Source organism: Acartia tonsa, chromosome 7 (assembly GCF_053477335.1).
Source record: "Acartia tonsa isolate MP-2025a chromosome 7, ASM5347733v1, whole genome shotgun sequence".
Taxonomy (NCBI): domain Eukaryota; kingdom Metazoa; phylum Arthropoda; class Copepoda; order Calanoida; family Acartiidae; genus Acartia; species Acartia tonsa.
In genome coordinates, this window is record NC_137266.1 from 18,911,695 (window position 1) to 18,923,634 (window position 11,940).

The 11,940-nt window shown below is 36.0% G+C and overlaps 1 protein-coding gene across 2 annotated transcripts in view; it reads left to right on the plus strand.

The window, feature by feature from the left end:
* LOC145325003 (calmodulin-alpha-like) overlaps positions 1 to 10,926 on the plus strand; it is a 40,706-nt gene extending 29,780 nt beyond the window's left edge. For both annotated transcript variants that reach the window (XM_080167783.1, XM_080167784.1), the window contains exon 8: positions 10,356 to 10,926. In XM_080167783.1, coding sequence (XP_080023909.1) covers positions 10,356 to 10,448 — 93 coding nt within the window. In that variant the 3' untranslated portion in view covers positions 10,449 to 10,926. The remainder of the gene's footprint in view (positions 1 to 10,355) is intronic.
* Positions 10,927 to 11,940: the final 1,014 nt, after the last annotated feature.

The window sequence follows — 11,940 nt, forward strand, 5'->3', positions numbered from 1 at the left end:
AACCCCCCCCAAAAACAAAAAAATCCCCCCCCATTTTTTTTTTTGCTGAAGATTTTCTTGGTCCTATTACGAATTTCGCCAAAAAAAAATTTTATCACCTCTTGGGGCAAAGCCCCTGAGGCTAGGGGCGAATCTGCTAGTATAGAATATAGTAAAAGGGCATAATTTTATTTTTAGTATTTGATTATAATACTAAACCTTGTTGTCCTAAGAAACATTACTCCAAAACCCAGATGAATGGGACAATGATATTATACAAAAAAATGGACGTACATACTTTCTAGTAATGAATATAGTATTGTACCAAACTGTTATAGAAATCATTCTGCAAAGTTTGAAATCGATAGGATATTTATAACATGTCTAAATTAAAGAAAATGTCGTCTAACCGTTTGGACGTACGGACAAACCAATCCTTACTATAGAAAAGTTTCGCATTTAAAAAGGAAAATTATAATGAAAATATAATGAATTAATAAAATAAATATAAATAATATAATAACATAATGAAATAAAGAAAAAAAATAAACTAAGAGAATGAAATTTTTTAGTTAAATAGAATATTGAATAAGGATCATATAATGGACAAACAGACAAAGTAAGTTATAGAGCAGACTTTAAGAGAATATGCTATTACTCAAAGATTATCACGAAACCTAAGTCTTTTGAAGCATAATTGAGAGACAGACAAAATAATTTATAGACTGGATATACATATGTCATGGGAATATTCACTAAAAATCTCAACAGTCTATCTTTAACAATAGCAGAGAAAACCACATGCTTAACTTAATGAGAAGAGCAATGACGAAAGGACTAGCCCTAATTGTAGAAAAGTCTCTCTTTTAACAAAAAAAGTATTTTTTTTGGTCTGAAGCTTAAAAATTTCATAAACTGACTAAATTCTCCATTTAAGGGAAGCTTCACATAGGTCATGGGATGTTTTTTTGCTTTTTCATTTTCAGATTTAAGCCCCTAATTGGTTTAGGCTATTTTTCTGCCTCCTTACATTAAAAAGAGCGCAGCTGCAAGTGAATAAGAAAAGAGAAATATAAAAGAAGAATACATATTATCCTATTATATAAAGTAGTAAAACATAAACAAACGTTGGAGTGGACAAACCTAGGAATGGGACAATCGTCGGAGTGGACATTGCTTATGTAAAACGCAGGAGTGTCTTTTATTTTATTTATAAGATAAAAATCTTTCAAAACAAAAAAAAATCTTGAATATCTTTTCTCACAGACTGAAATTTTAAAATCAGTCTAACAGTTTTCCAAAGTAGGTAAGTTCTATCGAAAGGCAAAGGTTTGAAACAGATAGAACATTTCATTAAACTAAAACATATTTTTTTCTCACATTGTTTACAACTGTCAAATAGGTTTTTTTATATGCCTAACCCCTGCAGGGGGCTTATTTGTATATTTATATCTTAACCTAACCTAACCTGTGTAGAAATAACTAAACAAATGTTGTTGAAACCTAATTTTTAAGATATTATAGACACTTCTGCGTTTTACTTATATAATGTCCACTCCGACATTTGTCCGAAATATCCTGTGTTTGTCCACGTTAGTAAGGCTTTCTGTTCTGAAACTTAAGATCTCAATAACTACTAAACAGATTGGGCTTTCTATTTCAGGTAAGCTTAATATTTGTCTTGTAATGGCTTTAGGCTATTTTATTTTAAGTCGAGGGATGGTTTTAGGCTATTCTATTTTAAGTCCTGGGGAGGCTTTAGGCTTTTATTCATTCCCCTTTGAATACAGAGCCAATAGATGCTGGGGGCGTAGCCGCTAGTCGATATACAAAGTTTTTTTTTGTCTGTAGCAAAGGATCTCGTTTGCTGCTAAACCGATATGATGTATGTCTGTCTGTCTATACCGTAGGATCTTGCTAACCGCTGAGTACTGAGATGATTTTAAGATAGTTTATTTTTTTTCCTTATAATAAAATAACAGGATATTTGTCCATAAAAAGCGAAGCAATATCTTAATTTTTGTTGTTGGAACTGTTATTCAGTTGATTATACCAAGGATCTAAAGGAATAAGACAATGGCCGATAAATTTTTATCCATCCCTAATAACGATACACAAAATTGCAACACTACAACCAAAATATGACAAAAGTCCCCAAAGTTTTGAGCCAACGAATAAGAAAACTTCATTATAAAACTTTGGAGACTATTGTAAAAATTGCCTAATGTTTCCTTTATCCCTGAGATTATACAGACTATCCTTAAACTAATATTTACATTAAAGTAACAGGATGTTTATCAGTATCAACTGAACCGATATGCTTCTCCTTTACATTGAAGCTTATTTTACTCGCAGGAAAAGTTTTCATTTTGGGGAGGGGACTAACACTTTCAGCCCCCGGAAGGTATACTTCCCTTAAATTCTTAACCTTCCCCCTCCCCCCCCTCTCCACCACATCTATTCATTAAAGTACTCCTAGGGTCATCTATGGGATTAGCCGTTAGTGACTTAAAAATAATTCAAGTGCAATGATATATTTACCAAATTAATACGATAATTTTGTATACATTTTTTATGAAAAAAAATTATTTTGCCAAAGGCAGCCAAAAAATAAGCAGCAAATATTTCAAAAATGCTCTGATAATCAGAGATCTACAGGGATAAGACGATTGTCGATAAAATGATATATATACATATATACAGTGTGTTTTTTTATGAGAACTTTTTTGAAAGCAATTTTACCTTACTTATAGTTATTAGAATTTAATGATTAATGGCTTATTCTCTTCTTTTTTATAACCTTTAATAGAAAAGCAAAAAATATTTCAGTTTTTATTCAAAAAGTACAGTAAATTAAAAAATTTAAAACTTAGGTGTCAACATCTAAAAATGGTTTTAGTGCATTTTTCTTATAATCTACCTTTGCAAGAATGGCTGCAAAACGCTTCAAAGTTGAGATATTGAGCTAAAAATTTATATAGATACTACTTGTGACATGTACTAGAACATTTTGAAATTTGAAGGCCATATCTCAACCAGGGAGGGAATACTGGCCCCCCAATGTACTCCCTCCATTCTTGGAAAGGGTAGAAGATTTGAGCATAAGAAAAATGCGCTAAAACCATTTCTCGTATTCATTTGAATCCGGTGGATAGGAACCGGTTCTCATCCATACGAAAAAACTATGTCTAGCATCGTATTATATCCAGCTTTCTACGAATATAGATATGTACAATCATAAGATTAAACCCAGTTTTTTTAGCCGGTGCCTTCTGCACCTCGGGGCTAAAAAAACTAGTTTTAATCTCATAATTGTACTTTCTATATCCGCGGAAAGCCGTTTATAATACGATGCGAGAAATAACTATTTTAGATGTTGACACCCATGTTTTGAAATTTTGAATTTACTGTACTTTTTAAATAAAAACTGAAATATTTTTTTGCTTTTCTGTTAATGGTTATAAAAAACGAAGAGAATAAGCCATTAATCATTAAATTCTGATAACTATAAGTAGGGTAAAATTGCTTTCAAAAATGCTCTCATAAAAAAAAACACTGTATATACAGCATGACCCTCGAAAAAGTATTTTTAAGCATCTGCAGCCTATATTTCCCAATAAAATATTAAAAGATTCATATGTACTTGTTCTCTATAATTTTCTACATCAAAGGATATCAAAATGTTTTTTTTACATCAATTAACAGCCGAGATTTTTAAAGCCAAAGTTTGGAAAAAGTGCTTGAGAAACTGGATATTGCTAAATATTTCTTAGTTTTTTATTAGTATAATACTTTTTATCAACCAGTTAAAAAACAAATAAGAAAGAAGAGCAAGTTTACAATTGATACATTTTTTATTGCATTAAAAAACGTTACTTTTACATATAAAAAACTACTTTTCAAATTTTACTGAATACATTTTTCTTATAACCATTTTCCCTCAAATCTTATAATATCTCCCACTTATTAATATGACCTTAAATAAACCCCTCCCCAATTTATGCTCATTACCGAAAGGATTAGCGCAACCTTTACCAATAAATTCACGCCCACTTATCCAATTAATCTAAGAAACATAAAAATCATTTAAATTATTAAATGTTTAATAAAAGTTTGTAGCTGTAACTTTTTGGTTTTTTAACTTATTTTGATAAAATAAAAAGTGTTTGATTTCTGTTTATGTAAACTTTCAATTTGCTACTATTTTTTATAGGATTTCTTTCTGTAAGGGTGTTTTTGCAATTTACACTAATCAAAAAATGCCTTTTAGAGCAAGTGAAAAAAGTGCTTTCAGCATGAAATAAATTTCTTGGAAAAATCTTTATATAAGTTTTATAAAAAGTATTGAAATTATGAGGAAAACACGTCATTTCCCTTTAAAAAATCATTTTTCCTGAAAAGTTACTTTTTCCTCAGCCACTTTTTCAAAACTTTGGCTCCAAAAATCTCAGCTGTTAATTGATGTAAAAAAAATATTTTTAAATCTACTTATGTGGAAATCTACAGAGAACAAGAACATATACAGTTTTTGATAATTCATTGAGAAATATGGGCTGCAGATGCTTAAAAATACTTTTTCGGGGGTCATGCTGTATATGTATGTTTATATAATATTTATTCCCATTGATGATTCACAAAATTACCCCTTCTTTAGTTTAGAATTAGTGGTTGAAACATTTAGACACTCAACTTAATGAACTAAACAATCACAAAACAATAAAAAGTCCCCAAGGTTGTTAATCTAACGAATAAGAAAACGGTATTATAAAACTTTGGAGACTAGACAGCACTCTTGGATAAGCCAACTTATAACACTTTGGGAACTATCCTAATCCTCCCTGGCGAAATGACAATGAGATTTTTTGGTAAATTTGTGGCAAACTTTATTCTTAATAAATTAGCACTTGGCAAAATTATACTGGAGAGATATTTCATTGAAGAATAAATTTTTTTTTTGCCCAAACTTTTCGTCAGCCAATAATAACAGATAAGTTAAACATTGTAAAAATAATATAGTAACTTAACTCGAGTTGTCAACGGCAGAAATTAGGTCCTGAGATGGTTTTAGGCCTGGAAAGGTTTATAACAATTTTATCTGTATTTCTTAAAATAAATTAACAGAATCTTTGTCTGTATGTATGAATGTCTGTCTGTACCGAAGGATCTTGCTAACCGATGAACCAATATGGTTCTCCTTTACAGTGAAGATTCCTATAGGTCCTGAGATCGTTCTCCTTAATAGGGTAGCTTCTCATAGGTCCTGGGGAGGTTAATAACTATTTTATTTTAATCCTTATAATAAAGTAACAGGATCTTTGTCTGTATGTATGTCTGTCTGTACCTTGCTAACCACTAAACCGACATGGTTCTCCTTTACAGTGAAGCTTCCTATGGGTAATGAGATGGCTTTAGGCCATTTTATTTTTAATCCTTATAAAAAGTAACAGGATCATTGTCTGTATGTATCAAAAAAGATCGCTAACTGCAGAACCAATATGGTTCTCCTTTATAGGGTAGCTTCCAATAGATCCTGGGAAGGTGTATAACTGTTTTGAAGGAGGATATAAGGGGCTATTAAGGGGCGATGGAGAGGCTATGTAGAGGCTATGTTATATAAATTAAGGTAAGGGGCTTTTAAGTGGCGATGGAGGGCTATTAAGGGGCGATGGAGAGGCTATGTTATATAAATTAAGGTAAGGAGCTATTAAGGGGCGATGGAGAGGCTATGTAGCGGCTATGTTATATAAATTGGCTATTAAGGGGCGATAGAGAGGCTATATAGGGGCTATTTTATATAAATTAAGGTAAAGGACTATTAAGGGGCGATGGAGAGGCTATGTAGGGGCTATGTTATATAAATTAAGGTAAGGGGCTATTAAGGGGCGATTGAGAGGCTATGTAGGGGCTATGTTACATAATTAAGGTAAGGGGCTATTAAGGGGCGATGGAGAGGCTATGTAGAGGCTATGTTATATAAATTAAGGTAAGGGGCTATTAAGGGGCGATGGAGAGGCTATGTAGGGGCTATGTTATATAAATTAAGGTAAGGAGCTATTAAGGGGCGATGGAGAGGCTATGTAGGGGCTATGTTATATAAATTAGGGTAAGGGGCTATTCAGGGGCGATGGAGAGGCTATGTAGGGGCTATGTTATATATATTAAGGTAAGGATTATATAAATTAAGGTAAGAGGCTATTAAGGGGCGATGGAGAGGCTATGTAGGGGCTATGCTATATAAATTAAGGTAAGGGGCTATTAAGGGGCGATGGAGAGGCTATGTAGGGCTATGTTATATAAATTAAGGTAAGGGGCTATTAAGGGGCGATGGAGAGGCTATGTAGAGGCTATGTTATATAAATTAAGGTAAGGGGCTATTAAGGGGCGATGGAGAGGCTATGTAGGGGCTATGTTATATAAATTAGGGTAAGGGGCTATTTAGGGGCGATGGAGAGGCTATGTAGGGGCTATGTTATATATATTAAGGTAAGGATTATATAAATTAAGGTAAGAGGCTATTAAGGGGCGATGGAGAGGCTATGTAGGGGCTATGCTATATAAATTAAGGTAAGGGGCTATTAAGGGGCGATGGAGAGGCTATGTAGGGCTATGTTATATAAATTAAGGTAAGGGGCTATTAAGGGGCGATGGAGAGGCTATGTAGGGGCTATGTTATATAAATTAAGGTAAGGAGCTATTAAGGGGCGATGGAGAGGCTATGTAGGGGCTATGTTATATAAATTAGGGTAAGGGGCTATTTAGGGGCGATGGAGAGGCTATGTAGGGGCTATGTTACATAATTAAGGTAAGAGGCTATTATGGGGCGATGGAGAGGCTATGTAGGAGCTTTGTTATATAGATTAAGGTAAGGGGCTATTAAGGGGCGATGGAGAGGCTTTGTAGGGGCTATGTTATATAGATTAGGGTAAGGGGCTATTAAGGGGCGATGGAGAGGCTATATAGGGGCTATGTTATATAAATTAAGGTAAGAGGCTATTAAGGGGCGATTGAGAGGCTATGTAGGGGCTATGTTACATAATTAAGGTAAGGGGCTATTAAGGGGCGATGGAGAGGCTATATAGGAGCTTTGTTATATAAATTTAGGTAAGGGGCTATTAAGGGGCGATGGAGAGGCTATGTAGGGGCAATGTTATATAATTAAATTAAGTGGCTATTAAGGGGCGATAGAGAGGCCATATAGGAGCTTTGTTATATAAATTAAGGTAAGGGGCTATTAAGGGGCGATGGAGGAGCGATGTAGGGGCCATCAAGTTGCAATGTAATATAAATTTGGAGAAGGAGCGATGAAGGGGCGATGTAGGAGCGATGAAGGAGCGATGGAGGAGCGATGGAGGAGCTATGTAGGAGCGATGTAGGGGCCATCAAGTTGCAATGTAATATAAATTTGGAGAAGGAGCGATGAAGGGGCGATGTAGGAGCAATGAAGGAGCGATGTAGGAGCGATGTAGGAGCGATGTAGGGGCCATCACAGTACAATTTAATATAAATTTGAAGAAGGAGCGATGAAGGGGCGATGTAGGAGCGATGGAGGGGCGATGTAGGGGCTATGTTATATAAATTAAGGTAAGGGGCGATGGAGAGGCTATGTAGGGGCTATGTTATATAAATTAGGGTAAGGGGCTATTCAGGGGCGATGGAGAGGCTATGTAGGGGCTATGTTATATATATTAAGGTAAGGATTATATAAATTAAGGTAAGAGGCTATTAAGGGGCGATGGAGAGGCTATGTAGGGGCTATGCTATATAAATTAAGGTAAGGGGCTATTAAGGGGCGATGGAGAGGCTATGTAGGGCTATGTTATATAAATTAAGGTAAGGGGCTATTAAGGGGCGATGGAGAGGCTATGTAGGGGCTATGTTATATAAATTAAGGTAAGGAGCTATTAAGGGGCGATGGAGAGGCTATGTAGGAGCTATGTTATATAATTAAGGTAAGGGGATATTAAGGGGCGATGGAGAGGCTATGTAGGGGCTATGTTACATAATTAAGGTAAGAGGCTATTATGGGGCGATGGAGAGGCTATGTAGGAGCTTTGTTATATAGATTAAGGTAAGGGGCTATTAAGGGGCGATGGAGAGGCTTTGTAGGGGCTATGTTATATAGATTAGGGTAAGGGGCTATTAAGGGGCGATGGAGAGGCTATATAGGGGCTATGTTATATAAATTAAGGTAAGAGGCTATTAAGGGGCGATTGAGAGGCTATGTAGGGGCTATGTTACATAATTAAGGTAAGGGGCTATTAAGGGGCGATGGAGAGGCTATATAGGAGCTTTGTTATATAAATTTAGGTAAGGGGCTATTAAGGGGCGATGGAGAGGCTATGTAGGGGCAATGTTATATAATTAAATTAAGTGGCTATTAAGGGGCGATAGAGAGGCCATATAGGAGCTTTGTTATATAAATTAAGGTAAGGGGCTATTAAGGGGCGATGGAGGAGCGATGTAGGGGCCATCAAGTTGCAATGTAATATAAATTTGGAGAAGGAGCGATGAAGGGGCGATGTAGGAGCGATGAAGGAGCGATGGAGGAGCGATGGAGGAGCTATGTAGGAGCGATGTAGGGGCCATCAAGTTGCAATGTAATATAAATTTGGAGAAGGAGCGATGAAGGGGCGATGTAGGAGCAATGAAGGAGCGATGTAGGAGCAATGTAGGGGCCATCACAGTACAATTTAATATAAATTTGGAGAAGGAGCGATGAAGGAGCGATGTAGGAGCGATGGAGGGGCGATGTAGGGGCCATCAAAGTACAATGTAATATAAATTTGGAGAAGGAGCGATGAAGGGGCGATGTAGGAGCGATGAAGGAGCGATGTAGGAGCGATGTAGGAGTGATGTAGGAGCGATGTAGGGGCCATCACAGTACAATTTAATATAAATTTGGAGAAGGAGCGATGTAGGAGCGATGGAAGGGCGATGTAGGAGCGATGGAGGGGCGATGTAGGAGCCATCAAAGTACAATGTAATATAAATTTGGAGAAGGAGCGATGAAGGAGCAATGGAGGGGCGATGTAGGAGCGATGGAGGGGCAATGGAGGGGCGATGTAGGGGCCATCAAAGTACAATGTAATATAAATTTGGAGAAGGAGCGATGAAGGGGCGATGTAGGAGCGATGAAGGAGCGATGTAGGAGCGATGTAGGGGCCATCACAGTACAATTTAATATAAATTTGGAGAAGGAGCGATGTAGGAGCGATGGAGGGGCGATGTAGGAGCGATGAAGGAGCGATGTAGCAGCGATGTAGGGGCCATCAAGTTGCAATGTAATATAAATTTGGAGAAGGAGCGATGAAGGGGCGATGTAGGAGCGATGATGGAGCGATGTAGGAGCGATGTAGGGGCCATCACAGTACAATTTAATATAAATTTGGAGAAGGAGCGATGTAGGAGCGATGTAGGGGCCATCACAGTACAATTTAATATAAATTTGGAGAAGGAGCGATGAAGGAGCGATGTAGGAGCGATGTAGGGGCGATGTAGGAGCGATGTAGGGGCCATCAAAGTACAATGTAATATAAATTTGGAGAAGGGGCGATGGAGGAGCGATGTAGGGGCCATCAAGTGGGTTGTTATATAAATTAAGGTAAGGGACTACGGAGGGGCGATGGAGAGGCTATGAAGGAGCCATCATGGGGCTATAGCATAGCCTCTTATCATAAGAGGCGATATTAACGCCCCTTCAAAGGAGCTATTAAGAGGCCATGAAGGAGCTATAGCATAGCCTCTTATCATAAGAGGCGATATGAACGCTCCTTAAAAGGGGCTATCACATCGCTCCATATGATAAGAGGCTATGCTATAGCTCCTTGAAGGAGCTATAGAAAATCATCGCCCCATATGGAGCGATGTCATGGAAAGGACTATACCCAGATATTTTCCAGTATGGCTTCGAAACCGATTAAAATCCCCTGAATTATAAACAGTTCTCAGACATACTGAGAAATCATGTATACATCGTATTACACACAATTTTTCACGAGTCTTAAAATAAAAACTATAAAATGAATACCAATTTTGTTAGTTCAGGTCTTTCGTCTCATGATTTTTTATTTTAATATCCGCAAGAAGCTATCTATAATACGATGTTATAAATAACTTTTCTAATATGCCAATATGCTTCATTCATTATTTTTTTAATAAAATAAAAAAGAAGGGGATTGGTTATTTTGTCATGTGTTTTTTTCCTCATGCTAGGTTAGTTCATATTGGGTACATTGTAGCCCAGGAGGTATATGGGAACGCACACATATCCTCAGTGGTTAGAAAAAGAAAAACGATCAAACTCCTCATTATCTAAAAAATATGTATGTGGCACTTTGAGGAAAGCACATAATATTCATAATAAATATTTTTATTAGGTAATGTTGGGTGCAATACCTCTGATTATTCCAAACTTTCCAACAGCACCGAAGAAACGAGAAGAAGATTTGAAATTAGACCCCCTGCCTTAAACATAATCTATTATTTTTTTAGTATCGCTTCAAAACCGATTAATATCCGGTGGATAAGTGGTTCTCAGCCATGCTGAAAAATTATGTATGGCATCGTATTGTGTCGCATTTTTCCTACTAATATAAAATGCACAGTTGTAAGATTAAAACCAGCTTTTTTAGCCTTGCTGTTTTAACTGTACATTTTTATATCCGCAGAAAACTGTTTATAATACGATGCGATAAATAACAATTATTGTATCTGCAAGTAATGGAATCTTTTTACTAGTGAATCTACTCTTTAGTTAGGCTTTGTCTATCCTTGGATGAAATATGTTATGTTCAGTGATATATTTTTTTTTTAAATTAGTCTATAATTATCTGTAAACACAATCAGAAAAAAAGATTGTTCCTTTTTTCCTATATGCTTTACTTGTTACAGCTGCGCTACTTTTGAACACAATTATCATAGTTTTAACCCTTACAGATCGGGCCCCAATTCCCACCTTAATAGATCGGGGGGGGGGGGGGCTTATTTGACCCCCCCCCTCCCTCTATCTCGGCTCCTGTTACAGTTAGAGACATAAAAAATTTTCTGGTGGTTCATGTGCATATTTAGAGAAAATTACTTTTTCTAGTCACCAAAAAAATTATACACAAAAGTCATAATGAAGAAATTAAGATTTATTTAGAATTTTTTCTAAATTTGGTGCCACCTAACTGACTTTGACCGGACGCCACGACCGACACAGACCAGATATCCTTATAAGATCAACTCTTGCCGACGTATAATTACTAAACTTAAAAAGTCATGAAGTCACAACTCTCTATCTTACCTACAAAAAATGACATTTAAAAAACTGGAGGGGGGGTCAACATGACCCCCTCCCCCCCCTCGATCTGTAAGGGTTAAGCTATTCAATTTAAGTTTAAATACATAAATCAAACATAAAATCCCCCACTTTTCTGAGCTAAAATCATATTTTTGAGAAACTTTTTATGATAATGTAATTTTATAGCATTTAATTCAACTTTCTCTAGAAAAGTTCAATGTTTACATAAAAAATAAAACAGGGATAATGCGATTAGGCATTTATATTTATCATAACTGTACCAAATATTTATACTGGGTTGCTGGTTTTAATGCCCTTGGAAAATGGAGATATATGTCACAGCTTTTGGCTTACCTATTCTTTTGACGTCATAGTAGATCTACTATAAAAGAGAAATGGAAGGAGAAAATAATTCCCCTAAAAAAACGACGTCAATAGAATAGGTAGGCAAAAAAGAAGTGAAATATATCCCCATTTTGCTAGGGCACTAAAGACAGCTACATATATTGGTTATTATCATGGATAGGAGAATAATATGAATTGATTTTCACAGACTAATTTGAACATAGATAACAGCTATAGGCCTATAATCAATAACGGTAGCATTTTACGGACATTTTTGTAATATTCTTGTATATTTTTTAATATCCTAAATTGTACAATGTATGATCTTATTTTTT